The sequence below is a fragment of the Lipotes vexillifer genome, unplaced genomic scaffold (genome assembly GCF_000442215.2).
Source record: "Lipotes vexillifer unplaced genomic scaffold, Lipotes_vexillifer_v1.1 scaffold230, whole genome shotgun sequence".
NCBI lineage: Eukaryota > Metazoa > Chordata > Mammalia > Artiodactyla > Lipotidae > Lipotes > Lipotes vexillifer.
Genome location: NW_006775143.1, coordinates 7,138,256 through 7,160,244, shown reverse-complemented (window position 1 = coordinate 7,160,244; position 21,989 = coordinate 7,138,256). Strand labels below are relative to the sequence as shown.

Below are 21,989 nucleotides of genomic sequence, written 5' to 3'. Positions count from 1 at the left end.
CCCTACACAGTGCAGAAGAGCAAGATCTAGTCTACACAGGCCAACACAGAGCCTGTGCCAGGGTGTAAGCAGCACCTAGTACCACTGAGGATGCTGCTCCTCTATCTCCCTGCTCTGAAATACAGTGAAGGAAGAGGAAACCAGGAGGAACTGGGTGCAGGAAACCATACTAAGCAGAAGAAAAAATATCCAACTTTGGAAACAGGGCCGCTCAGAATCATAATATAATGCTATCAGAAAAGAGAATCACTAGAAAAACTCTTGATTATAGAGATTATAAACACTGGTAGTGAGTAGCAACAAGAACACTTAAGGTCAATCAAACGTCTCTAGGGTACAAGAAAACTGTAACACATTATGACACAATCCAGTTCAAAATCTCATTTCAAGACTGCCATTTAATATGGTAACACATCTTCAGATGTAAGTTAAAATGTCTCACATTCATTATCCTTCTACAAGGAAGACATTTCTAAACAACCTATGACCCTTTCAGAATCATAACAAGTTTATTCTCCATCCATTATTAAATGCCACAATTTTTCTTAGTTTACCAACAGGATATCTCTCACTGAAAAAGAGTTTACTCACCTGGAGAGTTTTCCAACAGCTGAATATGCCATTGACAGTAGCTTAGGGTCCTTGAAATTAAGGGGGGAAAAAAAAAGAACAAAAAGCAGACAGAACAAAAAACACAGTAAACAGCAAAACCTTTTTGCTGCAATTAAATGCATTATTTTACTCCTTATTAAACCTAGGTCTCACCCTGCCTAACTATATGATATCAGCATCTGAACAAAACAAATAAAAATGTCCAAACCCAGAATGCATCACACTACTAGAAGGAAAAACAGAACAAAACTTTACCTCCCCAACTTACTCCAAAAGGAGAATGCAGGGGTCATATATGAAAAGGTTCTCTTAGCTGGTGCTAAGTTCAGGATAGTTTCAATACTATATAACCTGCAAAGACCAAAATTCAACACCAACGTACTAGGAAAACAGCTTAACTTATTAGAAAATTCACCTGCCCAACAGGCTAGGATCCACTCTCTCTCACCCAAAATTGTAGTAAGCTGGGGAGCAAGTGTCTAAAAATCTGCACCATAGGAAACAGCTTCTTCTCATATCTTCCACCATAAAAAATTAAAGGGATCACAGTATTCGGGTGAGTTAATGAGGTTCCCACTCAAGATACAGATAGAATTTTACGTGGTTTTATGAAAACCAATAGTCTGACATTACTTAGAACATAGTAACACTTCTATGAGCTGAAGTTTATACATTTAACATAGGATTCACACACCTACATGGCCACTCTTACAGACTCATCTGTTGGGAAGACATGCAGTGTCATCTGGAGGTAAAAGGATTACAGCCCTGTAGTTTATCTGGCCTCTCTAACCTATCTTCAAATATAGAGTTCCTCCCCTAGAAGCCCCAAAGCATTTTTATTTCTACCAACCATCCAAAGAATCTGACTACACCATAATAATAATCTGAAAGTTTCCCAAGGCCTTATGAACAATGCAAGCTCTATGCAATCAACAGAAGAAGACAGGAGAGTCAGGCCTAACACTGCCCCAAAGCACAGCTGCACAACAAATGAATAGCTTTTCATTAATAATATCTACGAATATGCCTTTACTGTGCTGAATAATTTACATTAATTATCTCATTTAATCTTCACAATAATCCAATGAAGTGATACTATTATCCTCATTTTTCTGATAAAGAACAGAGGTCCAAAGAATTTAAGTAACTCACCAAGGAACAAAACTAGAATTCAAACTCAATTCTAAATCCAAATGGCAAAATACTGGTCACCATACTACTGCAAACATACATTCATGTTTGGCTAAGACTTAGGAAGAAATACTAACTAGAGTTCTTGAAACCTTACCTTTTTTAGCAAATTCCCCTGAAATACTAGAAATGGTAGGAGTGATACAGCAAGGAAAATCAGGATTTGAAAATCTACAATCCAAGGAATCCTCATTCCACTTAGCTTAAGGAATCAAAAATTTACTGAATGCATGTTCTGACAGAGTTTGTTTGTTTGTTTGTTTTATCTTTATTGGAGTATAATTGCTTTACAATGGTGTGTTAGTTTCTACTGTATAACAAAGTGAATCAGCTATATGTCTACATATATCCCCATAGCTCCTCCCTCTTGCGTCTCCCTCCCACCCTCCATTTCCCACCCCTCTAGGGGATAAAAAGCACTGAGCTGATCTCCTTGTGCTATGTGGCTGCTTCCCACTAGCTATCTATTTTACATTTGGTAGTGTATTTGGTAGTCTGACAGAGTTTTGAATCAATAAAATCTCAGTCCCTAAGAATTAACACTGTTTCTCAAAACAAGCAAATCCAAATAGACCTATATGGAAATAAATCATAAAGTAAAATTTAATTCTTTTCATTCCATTTTTGCACAGTGCCTAAAAGTAAAATAAAATGTACTAGCTTTTTAAAATGTTATTTAAAGAAATGATAAGACAACCTCAAGATCCGTATCAGTTTTTAATACTTATTTCAAAAAAAAAAGGGCAAAAGATGGTGGCAATTTCTGAAATTTTCACCACTTCAATTAAAAATGTTAAGAAATGATGGAACAACAGCAAACTTTAACTATATCAACATACAGACCAGCAAAGTTTATAACAGAAAATACTTTAAAATATAAAATGTTAACAAATGTTAAAATGTTAATAAAATGTTAACAAAAATTTAAAAAAACAAGTCACTTACTTCTTTATATTCATTGATTAGCTTGGTGAGGCCATTCAAAAGCATTGGACCTAATGGCTTAATCTTGATTTCTGGACAGCTTTTTGAAAAAATAACACATAGAAAGCAAGATATAAGAATCTCATAATTACATATCTTTTCAGATTATTACTTAAAATAGAGACATAACTAAAGTAAATTTAAATAATCTATTAAAATATGAAATATTTTAAGATAAGCGAACACGATTTCTTTCTAGGTAAGATATACTCGCCTCACTTCATCACTCCAACAGCTTGAAGACTTTATAAATAGTTCAAAAAACTTACGTTACACAAATGTGATGCACAAATTGCAGGGATAATGTTCTTAATTTTGAATTTGTATTTGTACCAAAGAGTCCATCATACACCACCTATGAAAAAGGAACAACGGCCAAGAATACCAATTTACAAGAATAGCAATTTACTATCTTCAAATACTATTAAGGATTCAACAGTAGGTCTTTTGCACTACACCTTGTTCTTCAAAATTAATGCAGTTCTCTTTCATACAAATATTTTAGCTGACGGCCTTAGGAAGCCAATCAGTAGCTTCACAATTAACAGTCTGTGGAGTAACAACAAACACAATGGTAGATGTTACAAGTCTGCAAAATTTGTGGGGCTACCACTAGGAAGCAACACAGAGTTCACGCTGCAGTGGGCTGCCACTCTCATGCAGGGGACGTGAGCAGAGAAGATTATTTGGGGGGTATTAGGTTTCTTAATTACAGGTGGACTCATTTTGAAAACATAAATAACTACAAATAAAGTGTACACCTACAGGATATTCTGCCACAAACTTCTAGCTGCTTATTATATAATGTAGTGTTACTACAACCAAATTTTCTGAACCAAAATTATCAAAGCACTGTCAGGGAAACAGTGCCTGGAAAGTGAAATGGAAGAAGCTCTGTGATTATTTTATGTTTATGGAAACACAGAACAGAGTACTTGAAATCAGTCAAATATCAGAGAGCCAGATACTGGGAATAAAAGTTGTATCATCTAAAAGGAGGAAGCAGCCACTTAGACAAATAAGCCTTAAGAGGGAGAGATGCGAAGGCAAAAGCCAACGTCCACCACACACATACAGGGAGCAAGAGGACAGTGTTCTTACTTTGGGACTGAAAGAGATGAGAGGCAGGAAATGGGAACATTTCAGATAGGAAGGGGCACACCGGAGCAAATCCTGAAACTGGAGTAGATGTTTACCAGGCTACAGGGGGGAGGGCCACAATGCCAGGAGTGGGGACAGAGCCATGAAAACAGCATACTTAAACAGCAAACAATCTCTGTTGGAGCATAAGGTACAGGGAAAGGGTATGGTGAGATACGAGACCAGAAGGGAAATAACTGCTGCCTTTCCACCATTTACTGAGAACTTGCTAACTGAATGAGCACTAGCCACCCTGCTCTAAAGCTTCTACCTGCTAATCCACTCAGTCTTTACAACATTGCTTTGAGGTAGCTGCTATCACTACATCCATTTTACAGATTTTTTTTTAATGTTTAAAGAAAAACAGGAAAAACCCTGAGGCTCATTTAAGATCAAAAGTAAATAACTAATGGCAAAATTATGCTCAAATGAACCTGTCTCCAAAACTGAGCTGGTCATTACTTGGACCAAAAGGCAAGAGTTTTTCCAGAGGGGCTCATATCCCACACCAACAGAGTACAAGGATTTCCAACTGCAAAAATAACTCTGGTGGCAACACAGAAAACAAACCGGCTGTGGGGAAGACTAGAGGCAGGGCAACAAGGAAGACGACTGTGGCAAGGAGAACAAGAAGTGACAATCTCCGTTAACATCAGCATTCGGCAGACGGGGGTGAAGACACTGAGGCAGCAGTATCCAGAGGCTGTGGCCACTACCTTCACGAGGGATTCCAGTCAAGGATGACTCATTTTTCCACCTAAGTGACCAAGTTTCTGGTGCTACCATTTTTGGAAAAAAGCCACCCAGAAAAGCACTAGTTTGAAAGGAATTATCACCATACATTTAGGGTGAATGGTAACCATATACAGCATATATTCTATAATAAAAATTTATAATATATAATATATATTTATATATAATATATATATTAATATATTGATAAAATATATATTTTATTATAGCTATAATTAAAAAGTATTTTCTGCAGCTCAACTTGAGAAAGAATCTCATTAATCTTGTTAGACATATCAACCTACCTCCTGAATATCCATTAACGCAGTTCTTTGTCTAGTTAAACAAACATGAAAGTTGTAAACAGGCCATTTTTCTCTGGAAAGAATGAGTTACCTGAATGTTAGCCGGGAACGTTTCAGCAGCTTGTCTAGAACGAAGGAGGTGGGGGACAATCTTTAACTTAACCCTTGTACTGACTGGGTCCCTTTTCAGCTCTGGCTTCAGAACTGCTCCCTGTTGAAAATATGTGTGATTATAACTCAGCACTTCAAAATTATTGTGAATTGAAAAAAATATCATGAGAGATCACCTAAATCAATGGTCGCTCAAACTTTTGTTTCAGGATCCCTTTATACTCTTAAAAGTTACTGAAACTTCCAAAGAGCTTTTGTTTATACTGAATACCTATCAATATTTAATATACTAGAAATTAAAACTGAAAATATTTTAAGTACTTATTCACTTAAAAATTGGGCTTCCCTGGTGGCGCAGTGGTTGAGTGTCTGCCTGCCGATGCAGGGGACACGGGTTCGTGCCCTGGTCCAGGAAGATCCCACATGCCGCGGAGCGGCTGGGCCCGTGAGCCGTGACCACTGAGCCTGCGCGTCCGGAGCCTGTGCTCCGCAACAGGAGAGGCCACAACAGTGGGAGGCCTGCGTACCGCAAAAAAATAATAATAATAATTATAATAATATTAAACCCATTATATACTTTCATAAATAACGTATTTTTAAGAAAAATAAAAAACTATATTTTCCAAAACAAAAAACCGCACTGAGACAGTGGCATTGTTTTACATTTTCTGTAAATCTCTTCACTGGCCACCTTAATAAAAGAAAGCTGGATTCTTATATCTTTGTCAGCATTTAATTTGTTGTAATATGTTGTTTTGTTTTAAGTATGTTAAAAAAAAAAACAGCTTCACAAAGATATGTGACTGGAAAAGTGGGGATGATTTCAGCCTTTTCAGGTAATTACAGATATTTGATGCCACCCCCAAACTTGATATGCAATAGGTTTTTAAAGGTTAACTGCCACGTGGATTTGAAACCATATCAATGGAACATCTGCATACTGTTCTACTAAATTCCACCAGTCTATCTGCATACTGAATGGCTCCCTTACCCTGTATGCTTCTGTAACATCACTGGTCATTTGGAAAATACTGGCTCACCGAGTTAAGCAAATATTTCATTATAAAACAGAAACGCATACACAAAAAAGTCACATTAATATCATGACCAATCTCATCAGAAAAGTCTGTAAGCACTGACAAGCTGTCAAGCTCATCGTGATGAATACAAATTTCCCAAAATTCTAGCTTCTGCTTAAAAGTTCAACTTTCATCTTTGCCAATAAAGCATGTTAACTGCTTTCTTGAAGCCTCATTTTTTCATTTTAAAAGAGAAAATACATGCCAAATACCCATCTCAATAACTAGAGTTTGCCTCTCTACTCTTTTTTTTAAATAAATTTATTTATTTTTATTCATTTATTTTTGGCTGTGTTGGGTCTTCGGTGCTGCGCATGGGCTTTCTCTAGTTGCGGCGAGCGGGGGCTACTCTTCATTGCAGCGCGAGGGCTTCTCATTGTGCTGGCTTCTCTTCTTGCGGAGAATGGGCTCTAGGCAGGCAGGCTTCAGTAGTTATGGCTCATGGGCTCTAGAGCACAGGCTCAGTAGTTGTGGTGCACAGGCTTAGCTGCTCCACAGCATGCAGGATCTTCCTGGACCAGGGCTCGAACCCGTGTCCCCTGCATTGGCAGGTGGATTCTTAACCCCTGCACCACCAGGGAAGCCCAGTTCTTAGTTTTTTAAGGAACCTCCATATTGTTTTCCAGTGGCTGTATATCAGTTTACATTCCCACCAACAGTGCAAGAGGGTTCCCTTTTCTCCACACCCTCTCCAGCATTTACTGTTTGTAGATTTTTTGATGATGGCCATTCTGACCGGTGTGAGGTGATACCTCATTGTAGTTTTTGCATTTCTCTAATGATTAATGATGTTGAGCATTCTTTCATGTGTTTGTTGGCAATCTGTATGTCTACTTTGGAGAAATGTCTATTTAGGTCTTCCGCCCATTTGTGGATTGGGTTGTTTGTTTTTTTGATATTGAGCTGCATGAGCTGCTTGTATATTTTGGAGATTAATCCTTTGTCAGTTGCTTCATTTGCAAATTTTTTCTCTCATTCTGAGGGTTATCTTTTTGTCTTGTTTATGGTTTCCTTTGCTGTGCAAAAGCTTTTAAGTTTCATTAGGTCCTATTCGTTTATTTTTTATTTTATTTCCATTTCTCTAGGAGGTGGGTCAAAAAGGATCTTGCTGTGATTTATGTCATAGAGTGTTCTACCTATGTTTTCCTCTAAGAGCTTTATAGTGTCTGGCCTTACATTTAGGTCTTTGATCCATTTTGAGTTTATTTTTGTGTATGGTGTTAGGAAGTGTTCTAATTTCATTCTTTTACGTGTAGCTGTCCAGTTTTCCCTGGAGCTAATATGATTTTTTAAACAACTATTAATGGTTTAGAAAGCAAACAAATAATCTTGTATGTCTAGGTTTCTACTTGGAACACTTTTAAACACAGTTAACTAAACAGAACTTATGTTATTAAGCAAACATCTTATTTCCAGAATTCAGAAGAACCCACCTATTGTTCTAGATTCTAGACCACGGGTCAACAAACTACAGCCCATGGGCCAAATCTGGCCTTCCATCTATCTTAGTAAGGTCTGTGAGTTAAGAGTAGTAGTTAACAGTAGTTAAATGATTTTTTAAAAATCAAAACAATATTTTGTAAAAGTATATTTCATGAAAACAATATGAAATTCAAATTTCTACAATGATAAAGCCTTACTGGCACACGGCCATGCTCATTCAGTTCTGTTCTGCCTATGGCTGCTTTCATGCTACAGCAGAGCTGAGCAGCTGCAGCCTCAGAACGATATATCCAATAAAGCCTAAAATATTTACAGAAAAAGTTCACTGAGGCATAATCTGGACAATCGTTATTTAATCACCTGAATTGAAAACACCAGATCAGGTAAACAAAGTTACCAGGAGATTTTAATCCACCTAGACTAGTATGGCTTAAAACTAGTATCAAGGGCTTCCCTGGTGGCGCAGTGGTTGAGGGTCCGGCTGCCGATGCAGGGGACACGGGTTCGTGCCCCGGTCTAGGAAGATCCCACATGCCGCGGAGGGGCTGGGCCCGTGAGCCGTGGCTGCTGAGCCTGCGCGTCCAGAGCCTGTGCTCCGCAACGGGAGAGGCCACAACAGTGAGAGGCCCACGTAACGCAAAAAAAAAAAAAAAACTAGTATCAATATTTCCCACAGCATAGGTTCAGCTTAAACCAAAATAACCTGGAAAAATGTTCAAATACATACAGCCATGTCAATAAAATGCTTTTTATGATGATGTGAGAGTAAACAAAATAAAACCTACCTCTTTTGTCTTCAGTGGTATATCTCCAAGGTATACCTTGTACATCTTATTAATGATGGCAGGATTATTCCAGTCAATCAAGCTACAGAAGGTTTCAACAAAGCTTGTTAAAATTATTTTTTTTTCTCCCACTCCAATAATTTCAAAAAATCATAGCCTCAATATGTGTTACCAAAGAAAAATATTATAATACACAAATGAAATGGGCAACTGACACTGCCCATTAAAGAAGAGAAGGAAAGGAATTAACTTCTATCAAAGTTAGTTTTCAAACAGAAAAAAAAAGTCACTTATCCCACCATGATTCAACGTAAGATAGATCAGTGTATCCAGTGGCCCAATTTGGTACTACTCAAGAAATATGGACTGTCTTCCACTCTCAGGGCCAATGCCACGGAGCAGTTCCAACACAGCAGAGCCATACTACACTTTGTTCAAAGAGCCCTGAGGCATGATTCTTCTGTTCAACCACTTGGAAATTCAAAAGTGATACAGAAAGTGACAAAAAAACATTTTACCCATTAAAGCCACAACCCTAGGAAGCTTGCAACCCATGGCATTTCTCAAATACCATGTCACTGTGATCCCCAGTATCCCCCCTCTTATCTCCCAGCACCCACTTGCAATTTTAGCACCTAATTCTACAGAGCAGTCCTGCTGCCATTAGTCACTAAGACTTATTCCTAATTGGGGACCACAATAAGGTGACTTACTATTGATGGGCACCCACCCTCTGCAGCAGCCCCTGCCAGTCATTTTATAAACCCAGCAATAATGCAATCCTGCATTTCACTTAATTAGTGAGATTTAACCATACTCTATTCTCTTTTGACATAGATTCTGCTTTCAAACTATGTTGTATTTGTGAAAACATAATTTATCATGCTGCTTTGACTGTTTTTCTAATCCACCTCTTCTTTCATAGCTTATCAATCCACCTCTTGTTTGGATATCCACGATTCCACTAGCCTCAAAGACATTCTATAATTCTACTTATTATTTACCTATATCTTTCCCCAGCTGATCGCTACTAACTAATCCTCAAGCTCCATCTTTGCTTCCTTCCTATAAATACTTCAGGTTTAGAGATTTTTGACAAAACACACACACACTTTAGTAAAACAAACTAAAAACTTAATAGTGATTAACTAATAAGGATAATTTTCACTGTTTCTTCTACTTTTCCTCTTGCCATTACTTGGAGTTTTAGTTTCTAGTTTTAGTTTTCTGATTACATGCTTGTGAAAATTCAGAAATGAATAACACAGAAAAGAAAATTCCTTATATTCTGCACCATAACCCTCTCTATTCCTTTTCAGTAACCACTAACTTTGGTGTATATTTTTCTAGACTTCTTTCCTATGCATGTAAAATAGTTGGATGGGCATGGCAGGTAGACAAAGAAACAGACGTATCACTTGAAGAGATACTTTTATTTAACAAAATGGGATATCTACATATTGTTCTCAACTCACTTTTTACCTCTTAACAATGCTACGCTATTTTTGGGAAGATACAATTGTTTTAATAGACAAACCCAAAACTAATTAGAATACTTCAGCACCACATTTATAGTTCCAACAATCCAATCTACTGTATGGTGTAAAGAATGGAGTCAGTTCAAACACAATGAGAAGTTTTAAAGGAAGATTTTTTGGAAAACAGAATGGAGGTTCCTCAAAAAAATAAAAAGAGAGTTTCCAGTGAGATCCAGCAATCCCACTGCTGGGCATATATCCCAACAAAACAATAATACAGAAAGATATATGCACCCCTATGTTCACAACAGCACTATTCACAATAGCCAAGATATGAAAACAACCTAAATAAATGGCCATCAACAGATGAATGGATAAAGAAGATGTGGTACATATATACAATGGAATATTACTCAGCCATAAAAAAAGAATGAAATAATGCCATTTGCAACAACGTGGATGGACCTAGAGATATCCCATTTTGTTAACTACATTTAGCATTAAATTCAAAAAAGAACTATTCCATAATCTGATTTTTTTAATGAAGTATCTTCAATTATTCATGTATTCTCCAGTCTTTGCACATGTCATTTATTAAAATCAGTACATATATCATTTTGTATTATGCTTTATTCATTTGCCATTACTTGGAGGCAATTTACATGTTGCTTTATTATTTTTATAATTATTTGGGCAGATATATAATATTCCATATAGGTCACATAGTTTATTTATTTACCTATTGTGGAAATCTGATTTTGTTTCCTTTCTTTTGAACAACTACAGGAAATGGTATAATGAATGAACCTGTAACATTTTTCTAAATATAATATTTTTCTTCTTTGAATGATTCTCTTAGGATAAACTCCCAAAAGATTCAGATAGAAGATTGTAAATATTTTTATGATTCACTACCTACTACAAACTGCTTTCCAAAAATTATTTCAATTTATAATGTCAATCAACAGGGTATAAGAATAGCAGTTTGAACAGAAACTTAAATGGAGTAATCAAATGTTGCACAATTTTATTTACCAATGGGTACAAACTGGCATACCACTGTTTTTTTGTGCATGATTTGACTTCTTAAACGCGGTATTTTCTATCAGCCTATTTACTATATGTACTTCCTCCTGTGTAAATTAAGATCTATTCAACACCTCTTTTCACGGGACCTGATTTTCATCATATTAACCATAACACCTACATATCCTTTATTAAAAGCCATCTCAAATAATCTGAGATAGAGGCAGAATCAAAAATGAATAACTTCTGGGTTTTGACACTTTTCTTAACATCAGTTCTTTAAGTTCACTTACCTATAGACAAAGGTTTCAATTCTTACGGTTATAATCCTAACCCATTCCAATTTTAAACTACCTCTCCAAACAGCTTTTCTTCTTTGTCTTATACAGAATTCTGCTCTTTAGCAAACTGTCTTTCATACAAATTAGGTATATTTCACAATCTCATAAACTGAATGTCTCACTACACAAAACCCAAAATGAACAAATATGTGCTAAGCAAGCTTTGAGAAATCTAGCCTCTTTTTAATTTCGAAAGTTTAAAAGGGAAGCAGTTTACCTTTGCTTGCTTTTCAACTCCAGGTCCGCCGCTGTGGCTACACTGTGGCGTGTGTCACTAGAAGCAATCACCAGGTGGAGAACAGCTTCGAGCTCAGGTACCTGCTCAGCTTCTATGAATTTCACTATACCCAATTTGCACTGTAGACAAATGAAGGGAAGGAAAACCACTTATCAGAGAAACAAAGACCACCAACCTAAAACATCTGTTTCACATATCAGTATGCTCATAAACCAAAGATTAATAAAACAATAGTAGCCACTCCTATTTAGGCTTACAATGTGCCTGGGACTATACTAAACTATATATATTCATGATTTCATTTAACCCTCACAATCTGTGAGATGAGTACCATTATACCTCTTTTTCTGATAAGGAAAACTGAGGCAAGGCTGAAGAGATTAAGACACAGTAAACGATGAAGGCCCAATCCAAACCCAAGTCTCGGACTCCAAGGCCATTATGATACAAAGCCTTCCTACTTAGGTTAACAGCCCCTCTAAAATGATGAAGCCTTGAACTGAAGTCCAGATCTGGAGCCTCCAGGTAGAAGTGGGGTACATCAGAAGTACTCCATGGATTATTTTGACCGTTCAAAAAGAACTAAACTCACACTCCATGAAGTTCTAATCTATTGTTAACATACTAACTCTGTCCTCAATATTCTTACATACTGAAAAAAACATGATTTCAAACATATGCAAGAATTGCAAATGCAAGTGAAATTCTAATCGAACAGTATTCAATCTAACTGGCTAAAATGAAACACAGACTGAAGAGAGATTCTGCTTAGAACTTCATGCAATGTGAAGAAGCTATAAATTTCAATACAAATAACTCTATTTAGGATAAATATACCTGAAAATGAAACTTTAAGAATCAGTTACATGATAGTTCTCATGTATATGAATTAGGACTGATAAAGTTTACAGTAACTAAATGACAAAGGATGCAATTAAAAAGGATCATAAAAATGCCTGCCTTCCCTCCCCATGTTCAACACAACTGACCTGCAACAAGAGTTACAACAGAGAAGATGCAAGCATTTACTGCACCCACAGTTATGGAAGTCAACTACACAAAGGTATACACAAAAAAGTGTGCAAAGGAGGGGTTTCCCTGGTGGCGCAGTAGTTGAGAGTCCCCCTGCCAATGCAGGGGACACGGGTTCGCGCCCCGGTCTGGGAAGATCCCACATGCCGCGGAGCGGCTGGGCCCGTGAGCCGTGGCCGCTGAGCCTGCGCGTCCGGAGCCTGTGCTCCACAGCGGGAGAGGCCACAACAGTGAGAGGCCCGCGTACCACCAAAAAAAAAAAAAAAAAAGTGTGCAAAGGAAACTGAGAACAATACTCATGTCCAGCAATAGGAGACTAGTTTAAAAAATATGTGGTTTACACATAATTACATTTAATACAGACATTAAAAAGGACATTATTTAAAAACCTGATATACTATTAAATGAAAAAAATGAAGTTCAAATAGTGTGTCATGTGATACGTAAAAATGTATTGTGTAAAATTATATTTGTGTACACACACATGTACACAGAGCAGGCTGTAGGTGACTGACAAACTAGGGTGGCAGGATTCCGGGTAATTTTTTATTTCTCGTTATAATGTTCTATATCACTTGAACATTTACATTATCACTAACTTTATCATTTGAAAAAAATAAAAGCTGTCTTATCTGAAAGAAAAAAATGTAAAAAACGAAAGAGATATTTAAAAATTAGAGGAAAACAGCTGTCATCCTTGAAACTAAACTGTTCAACACTAGATCATGAAATTGACAAAAGGCATACAGAAGCCCTCAGAAATCAGCAAATAACGACCAACGTAAGGTTACAATTTATAATGTTAACAATGAATCTCCAGCACTTATAGCTTTAGCCCTCAGACAGACCTAGATTCAAAGCCTACTACTAGGAGTGAGACTGTGGTGAATCTCAAAACCTCAATTCCTTTTACAAAATGGAACTAAATTTCTATACCTTCTCAGGCTGCTGTGAGGATTAAATGAGATAATGTATTCAAAGTACTCAGTATAGTGCCTGTCACATAGATCACACTCAATAAAGAGTAGCTTCTGTTACTATTTACCCTTCTCTCTTACTTACATCATGGTTTAAGAAGAAAAAAGATCTATAAAACACGAAGATGTTAATCTAATCAAATAGAGCCCTTGCTGAACAAATCATTCTATAAATTTGTTGAGTGGCAAGAATGCCCACTTGCCTTTTTCCCTTTCCTGGGAACACTGTTTTGATCAGTGATCACTTACACTGCCAGAAAGAAAAGGATCAAATCATTTAGACTGCCATGGAGAGATAAAGGAAGGATTGGAAGACTAACCCATGTTGCTTGAATTCCAAAATAATTACATACTGATCTCATCTGTTCTTCCCTGAGGTGCCTGATGACACAGACACAGTGAGGCACCTTCTCTGTAGAGCACCAGTCTTTTTTAAAAGCTGCTCAGAGAACATCTGTGTCCTGTTTAAATCCAGAATAAAATTCTTAATGCCAATTTTTCAATTCCCAGGAAGAAATATAAAAGGGCGTCATGCTTTTCCCCCATATGGTCACTTGTTCCTCACTTTACACAAAACGTACAGCCCTAAAAAGCTGAATAATATAAGATAAATTGTATTTCAACTGCACCAAAGCAGCTAGATAATTATTAAACCTGTAATTAAAAACTAAAATGAAAGTTACTCAATTTACAAATGGGCTGTATTTTATACTTGAAATATGTAAGCAGTATTAGAAAAGCTAAACAGCATTTCCCACTCCTCCCTTTCCCTGGGGCTTTAACCAATAAATGACATGATGACGAGAACACATTACATCAATCGTATCTCATTACAGAGCCTGAATACGCTGGAATTATGTAACACATGCTTCCACGGACTTCAAAGGGGCAAGTGTGCAGGGTTAAGCTCCGTATGAACAAGCAGTGTGTGATACCTGTTCCAACTGTTCAGGTGTCCATGGGTTATCTCCAATAACTCGTTTAGCTGCATAAAAGCTCATTCCTGGGGGAGGCTGTGGTATTCCAGAACCTCCCCCACTATTTGAAGAAGAACCCTGTGCTGAAGATGAATTCTGGCGACTCTGGGATTCATTTAACACATATCTGGAAAGGAAACAGGAATTTAACCTCTCTATAAACACATACAAACACATGCATATATATAGCACATTCAGTTATATACTTTCCTCCCACAGAATGTTGTTAGAAGAATAAACACTTGAAATTAAAATTTTATCATAAAGAAAAATTTTAGAACTATCTAAAAAAGGTATCTACATCTTCAGCAAATTAACCATTAGAGTACATCTGTTCAACCTGGTTACAAATGAACTGTAACAGTTACCAACAATGAATATAAATATTCTCTTCACTCTCAATCTATAAATAATTGTTCTAAAAGCCACTATGGACCCACTACATTTTAAGTTTTTAGTTGACAAATACAAAGGTTTACTGACTGTAATGGAGTGGAGGGGGAACTACTGTTTTATACCCAAAGCAGAGAATATTTATAGTCATTCCCATTTCTGTTCAATTCTCCTTGAACTCCTTATATTTCTGCATTAGAAAACCCACTGAGGGCTTCCCTGGTGGCGCAGTGGTTAAGAACACACCTGCCAATGCAGGGGACACCGGTCCGAGCCCTGGTCCGGGAGGATCCCACATGCCACGGAGCAACTAAGCCCATGCATCACAACTACTGAGCCTGCACTCTAGAGCCCAAGAGCCACAACTACTGAGCCCGCGTGCCACAACTACTGAAGCCCACGCGCCTAGAGCCTGTGCTCCACAACAAGAGAAGCCACAGCAATGAGAAGCCCGCGCACTGCAAAGAGTAGTCCCCGCTCACAGCAACTAGAGAAAGCCCGTACGCAGCAACAAAGACCCAACGGAGCCAAAAATAAATAAATAAAATAAATTTATTTTTTAAAAATAGAAAAAGAAAACTCACTGAAACCTCGAAACCACTTACCATACAAGCACATACACCCCAAAAATGAAAAAATTCAAAAGGATCCAAAGAGGAAAAAAATCATAATAAGGACCAGCTTTTTCCATTATATGTTCAAAGCATACAGCTTTGCAGCTAGTTATTAATTTATCATCCCATTTCTTTTTTAGCTTCTATAGATTAAAAATAAGATTTCTGATAAATTCATTGTGAACCATTAAACTAGCATTCCTCATCTACAAAATGAAAATTTTGACATGAATATTAATTCAAGTCCCTCTGAACTCTAAAATTCTATGCTGACAAATTACCAGACTGGATATTAAAATAAAATACCCGTTATAATAAAAATTAAAGAAAACACCTGAAGCCTAATGGCACAGTAAATTTTTCCACATTACTATATACCATATTTGTTCCATCCCTAAATTCATCTAATTTTTTTTTAAAAAAAACCTGTGAAAGAATCGTTTTAATATTTTTATACAAACAAGGCAAATTCTCACTGGTAAGAAAAAGTTGAGGAACTACTGGCTTGGGTACATTGTGTGCCTAAGTTAAATTTGGATTTCAAAGTTAAATTACCAAAGCCATCATCACCTGCCTGCCAGTTCTGGCTGCCTCCTGATTCAACAACTATAAAAGGAGGTTTTCATTTATTTCTCAGTTATAGCAAGACTGGCAGCAGTAAGTAAATCAATTAATAACTACTGAACAGCTAACATCGTGCAAAACACCATCCTAAACACAAGACAGAGGAACAGCAGGAGGTGTAAGACTCAGGGTCTGCCATCTGGAGCCAGCTGAGACAATAACAACACAACAAGTGCAACAGCATATGATATGTTATCAGATGACAAAGAAACTGCAGGGAAGTAAGAAATGATGTGACAGAGGTAGCGGAAGGTCCAGAAAATAAAGCCGCCAAACTAGAGGAGTGGGAGGAGAGGAAACAGGAGAGGAAATCGTACAGCATGAACTGTCGTGTGGATGGAGGGACAGGTGATGTGGAGCCCCCCATGCCACGCTCATAGTGTATACTGCCTTTTTGGTCAGGGAAGAAATGTAATGAAAGCAATACGTTAGAAGAATCTCTCTGGCAGCAGGACAACCCAGAAAAGGAGCAGGCTGGAAGCAGATGACAACGTGGGCGCTACGCCAGGAACCAGAGCTAGAGTAAACAGCTCCTGACTTCAAAGAGCTCCCAATCTATTAGGATGGGATAAGCCAACAACGCAATAAAAGCACAAAGTGGCACTTCAAATGGGTGCTTAGCCTTATGAGGACAAGGAAGAGTCCTGTGCCTAGGGCAGGGATTTAGTCAGAGACAAGAGAACTGGCCTCTAAGCTAGTTTGTGAGGCTTTTTCAAAGTGGTTTTCCTGGCTGTCGTTTTCTGTTGTTTTCTTTCTTTCCTTCTTTCTTTCTTGATGGGGAAGCATTCTAAGCAGAGAAAACTGTCTTCTCTTAAAATGTAGACAGGCAAGCAGATACAGAGTACATGAAATGCGTAAGTGCATGTAATGACTGGAAAATAACAGCCCAGGGATTTTAAGGGGTCACTGATAAAATCTGTGTTTTAAAAATCAGGAAACTCTGTGGCAGAGTAGAAAGTTCTGAAGAAGAGCAGCTGGTGAGAAAGTCATGAAAAGAGTTGAAAAGAGCCAAAACTAGATGGCAGCAGTGGGAATGGTTCCAGGACACAAGGAGGAGGAGGAAGGAAGTCTTATGGAACTGATACTGCAGCAACGAGGAAGAGAAAGCTAGAGGCAATTTATAACTGAGCGCCTACAAGGCTAAGAGAATCATCACAGCACTGATGGTAGTTAAAGAAGAGAAACTATGTTTACTGGGAAGCCTGATTTCAGCTTGGACGGGGCAAGTCTGAAAGCACAGCAGCAGCTCCACACCCATAAGGTCAGTAAGCAGCAGCGCTGGAGTTTAGAAGAGGTCAGGGCTGCAGCAAAGCAAATCTGAGACATTCATTTTCAAGTGAAAGTTGAATCACTGAAAAGAGTACTTGACTGCACACAGTAAAAGCAATCAAGAACAAGCTTGCTTTGTTTTGTTTTTATTTTTTTTTACTTACCCATAAGGCATCAAAAGGACATCTAGCATGAAGTCCAAAAGCAGCTGCACAGTCTTTGGTTTCTCAGCAAGGTTAAACGGAGAAGCTGATTTTGATGATTCAACAGGGTATTTCATGTGAAAAAGGGTTGGTATTAAAAGATGCATTAAGCTGAAAAAACAATTACATTTATTGCAACTATTTAAAAAATAAGGTTTTTTATACATGCAAATAACAGACAAAACCAAAAAAAAAATAAAATCACATATCAAAAAGTAGCAATCGTAGCAAGGGCCATTCATTTTCAATACCACTAATTTACAAAGTCCTAATCTAGTGAGTGGCCTAGATTTCATTCTTATTTCTTTCTTATTAAAAGCTCAGGATATTGAGTAATAAGTGACATTTAGCCAATCTGGCTCATCATCAAAAACACCTGAGAAAAATGTACATAATATGGGCTCAGTGTTAATATCTATTACCACAAGAGATTTAATATTAAACCTTAGGTAAAGTTCAACTTATAACATGTCCTGTCAATCATTTTTTTCCTTTCCACATTTAATTAAAAATAAAGTCATTCTAAATCTAAAGAAATTAAACATCAATCATGTCAATATTTGGAATACAATATTAAATTTCCACTGTGTGAATTTAAGTAACAGATTCTTTTCTTCTTTCACTATACCTGTTGCTATTAAAACATGAAAATTTCAAACAGTGTTTACAATGTCTATTAATTTTACTTGTAAATATCTGTATTACAATCTTTTAAAAATGTTTATGCTCTAAAAAGTGAAGTGAAAACATGATTTAAATCCATCTTTCCTCCACAACTTCTTTTCATGGTTGTCACCACAACAGGGCTTAGGATACAGAAGTTTTGAGCTAAGCCTAGAAACTAAGGATGATATTTCTTTTCACCTCTCCAATTCCCATATTAATACAAACGAGTAATCAGTTCCTTAAGAAAACTGCTCTGAAACTTTATATCCTCCAAGAAAGAAATGTCTGATGAAAAGCATATTAGATCTCAAATTTTTGCAATCACAGAAAATCAGTTGCTTCAAAATAACTAACCGAAATAAAAATGCATTTAGATTGAGAAAAATGTTAGTTCTACACATTTTTTGATATGCTCACAAGAAATTTTATAATTTATAAAATTAACAAAACTGTAATGTTGAGGTAACACAGAACTGTCAACTCAAAGAGCTCAACTCAAGCCTTTGTATTTGCCCAAGTGAAACCAAATGTGTGGATCTATTTTTGAATGGCAGCTGTTGACTCTCACAGGTGGGCAATAAGGTAACTGAGGAAAGCATACCTGTCCTGCTGGGGCTGAGGCTTCCCTTCCATGGCAGTAAGAAGTGTAGGAGCCAGCTCACATTGTTTTTCCACTGGTAGGCGAGGATAGCCCATCTTAACATAAATTATAGTAAAATTCTAATGCAACAAGAGAAAGTCAAGTAAGTATGAAAGAAATACTCTAGGATTTCAACAAAAACACATGACTAATAACCTAGGCAGCTTTGTTATAACAAAGAAATTGAATCCTCCTTCCTCATGTTTATCACCTGTTTGTTATAGCTTCACCAACTAGTACATCTCAGGAAGAACTCTAGCCCCACTTACTCAAAATGCTTACTTTTAATTTTAAGATGGGCTTCATATGAGAGAGCATGATCTAGTCTAAAGCACTTATACGTATATCAAATCATCACACTGTACACTTTAAATATAGACAATTCTATTTGTCAGTTATGCCTCAATAAAGCTGGGGAGAAAATAAAGTACTCATATGTGCAATTACTTTTCACTGAAAAGAAAAAAGTAATCATTTGACCTACCTAAACCTACATACTACACATCAGTACCAGCTCTCCCAGTTTGTTACATTAATCCTTTCAAGCTAAGAGGAGACCCCATGTTAAATCCTAGGCTGCCATTTCCCAACTGGTCAGTTACTAAAATAACCTTCTCTTTCTAATTCAGACTGACCTCTCATAATCTTTTACTAAGAATCAATCATTCTTTTGTAAATCAACATACCTGACAAGTCATTACACCAACATTCCTTTGCCCTGTGTAAACGGCCGTACATTATCCTGTTCCTACCATTTCCTCCAGATCAATACTCAGTGGAAAAACAGTGTGTCCTTTTGAAGAAAAACACCTCACGTTTCATTTAGTCTAAGGTGAAATTCTAGGCTGGCCAATATACTGACGACATCTAATAAATGTTATGAAATAAAACTTACTGTAAGTCAGAAAATATTCCAAGATAACACTCACTGTGACAAAGGAAACTGCAGCAGGGTCCTGGTACTGAACCAAGAGTGTCTCTACTGGGAGCTGTATCTTGGGGCGGCTTTTTATACGCTTATTCAGATGGACCAACAGTTCCATTACCTAAAATACAGGAAGATATGAACTGAAATTATTGATCATATCTTAAAAAAGAATTCATTTCTCAGATATTACTTATTTTAATGAATGGTAGCTACTTTGTTCTCTTAAAGGAGGTAAATTTGACATCCCAGAAAGGGAGTATACAATATTAGAATCTTGTTCCAAAATGCTATCCCCAAGAATCCATGCACCAGATTTTTAGTAGTGAATTTATTTTTACAATGTCCTTTAGTTAATTAAACTTGAGATTCCAGATGGGCCTACACTGAGGCACAGTCTCCCAGAAGACCTGTGAACAAACAATAGCAACACACCATGCTACAGACTGAATGTCTGTGTCTCCCAAAATTCACGTTTTAAAGCCCTAAACCCCACTGTGACGGTTTTGGGAGGTAAACAGGTTTGGAGGAGATCGCAAAGGGGGGGCCCACGATGGGATGGGTGCCCTTCTAAGGGGATGAAGGTATCAGAGTTCTTCCTCTCCCTGCCGTCTGAGGATAAAGCAAGAAGACAGCCCTCCGTACACCATGAAAAGTTCCCGACGAAGAGCCTGACCATGCTGGCACTCTGACCTTGGACTTCCAGCCTCCAACACTGTGAGAAACAAATGCTGTTTATGTCATCCAGTCTGTGGTATACTGTTATAGCAGCCCAAACTAACTAAAATACAACATGAACACTACAGCAAGAGAAATATACAAGGTACTGAGACTTTCAGGAAGAAAAAGTTATCTACTAAGATCAAGGAGGACTTCTGGGAGGAACTGACAGGTAACTAAGTCCCAAAGAGCAGATGAAATTCCAAGCAGATCAGTTACAAGAAGGTATAAGAGGTCTAAAAGAACATGGTGCGCTGCATCTGACTGAAACACAGAGTGGTAAGAGATAAAAGCAGGACCTAGATTACAAAAGGATTTGGGTAAAATGCTGAGAAATTTTTACTTTATTTTGAAGATCATCTGGTTCTACTAAAAAGTTTTATTTAAGTAAGTAATATCAAGCTTCCTCTCCTTTAAGTGGGAAAAGACAGAAATAGAGGTCAACAAGTCAACAATACCCATGGGTGGAAAGGAAGCTACAGAGGTTTACATCAAATGACCCCATGCTTACAATGAAAGTGGGATTATCTTGCTAAGAAAGCAGCATTGAGATATAGGATTTTTAGAAAGCCTCACCTAAAGACTGAAGAATTTAAAGTGACTATTCCAGAGGGCCAGGCTTACACTATTCTCCATCACTTCTGAAATTTGAGATCTAGCTTCAAAGCAAGTATTAAGGAGAGCTGTACGGATGTTCACAGCAACAGCAAAAGTTCAAAGTTATCTACAGCAATCATGAAATAAGTGAATTTTTAAAATAACAACAAATCTAAAAATCAATGTTTGTTAAATGAGTGATAAGAATAATCGTAAAATAGCTGACATTTATTGAGCAGTTTCCACACAGGACAGCTCTCTGCATTCCTTATCTCATCTGATTCTCACAACAACTGGAGAGGTACTACTGTCATTCCCATTTTACCCTGTGAGGAAGCAGAGGGTCAGGAAGTGAAGTTAACTTGTCCAGCAAGTTACTGAGCCAGCAAGTGGCACAGTCAAGATCTGACTCCAGAATCCATATTTTTAACCTTATCAGACACTGACAGTTGAGCTTAATTCAGCTAAAGTGTCTGTCACTGTGAGACACCCTCGGGAGCCCTCAAGCATTACAAAGACCCAGAAACTTGCATTACCACACATACCTCACCCAACCTCCTGCCTGTCCAGACCTGTGATTCAGCTGGATGACAGGGGAAAAAATCAGGAGGAGCCAGGCTAAAGGAAACAGCCCTCTTCTGATGATCTAAGCTAGGCTGATTCCTCGAAGGATCCTATGCAAAATCATTATTGATGGTGGTAGACAATCATGCCCACAATTACATACTTTCTTTTTTATGACAATTTTTTAAATTTTAAGTAGATTAACTACTTAATTTTCTTCTAGCAATATTTCACCTTAAATATTGACTCATTTCCTATCTTTGGTTATCCACTGCCTGCAATCCTCTATAACCCCATAAAAATTAAGAAATCTGCTGAAC

At 37.4% G+C, this 21,989-nt stretch overlaps 1 protein-coding gene across 1 annotated transcript in view; it reads right to left on the bottom strand.

Moving 5' to 3' along the window:
- The window catches only part of ECPAS (Ecm29 proteasome adaptor and scaffold), a 73,046-nt gene that overhangs the window by 44,421 nt on the left and 6,636 nt on the right, over positions 1 to 21,989 (bottom strand). Inside the window, exons 2-11 of the mRNA XM_007449777.1 lie at positions 19,793 to 19,909; positions 18,825 to 18,943; positions 17,519 to 17,668; positions 14,413 to 14,581; positions 11,448 to 11,587; positions 8,386 to 8,467; positions 5,059 to 5,178; positions 3,060 to 3,145; positions 2,752 to 2,830; positions 592 to 641 (exon numbers count right to left, since the gene is read on the bottom strand). Coding sequence (XP_007449839.1) covers positions 592 to 641; positions 2,752 to 2,830; positions 3,060 to 3,145; positions 5,059 to 5,178; positions 8,386 to 8,467; positions 11,448 to 11,587; positions 14,413 to 14,581; positions 17,519 to 17,668; positions 18,825 to 18,943; positions 19,793 to 19,906 — 1,109 coding nt within the window. The 5' untranslated portion in view covers positions 19,907 to 19,909. The remainder of the gene's footprint in view (positions 1 to 591; positions 642 to 2,751; positions 2,831 to 3,059; positions 3,146 to 5,058; positions 5,179 to 8,385; positions 8,468 to 11,447; positions 11,588 to 14,412; positions 14,582 to 17,518; positions 17,669 to 18,824; positions 18,944 to 19,792; positions 19,910 to 21,989) is intronic.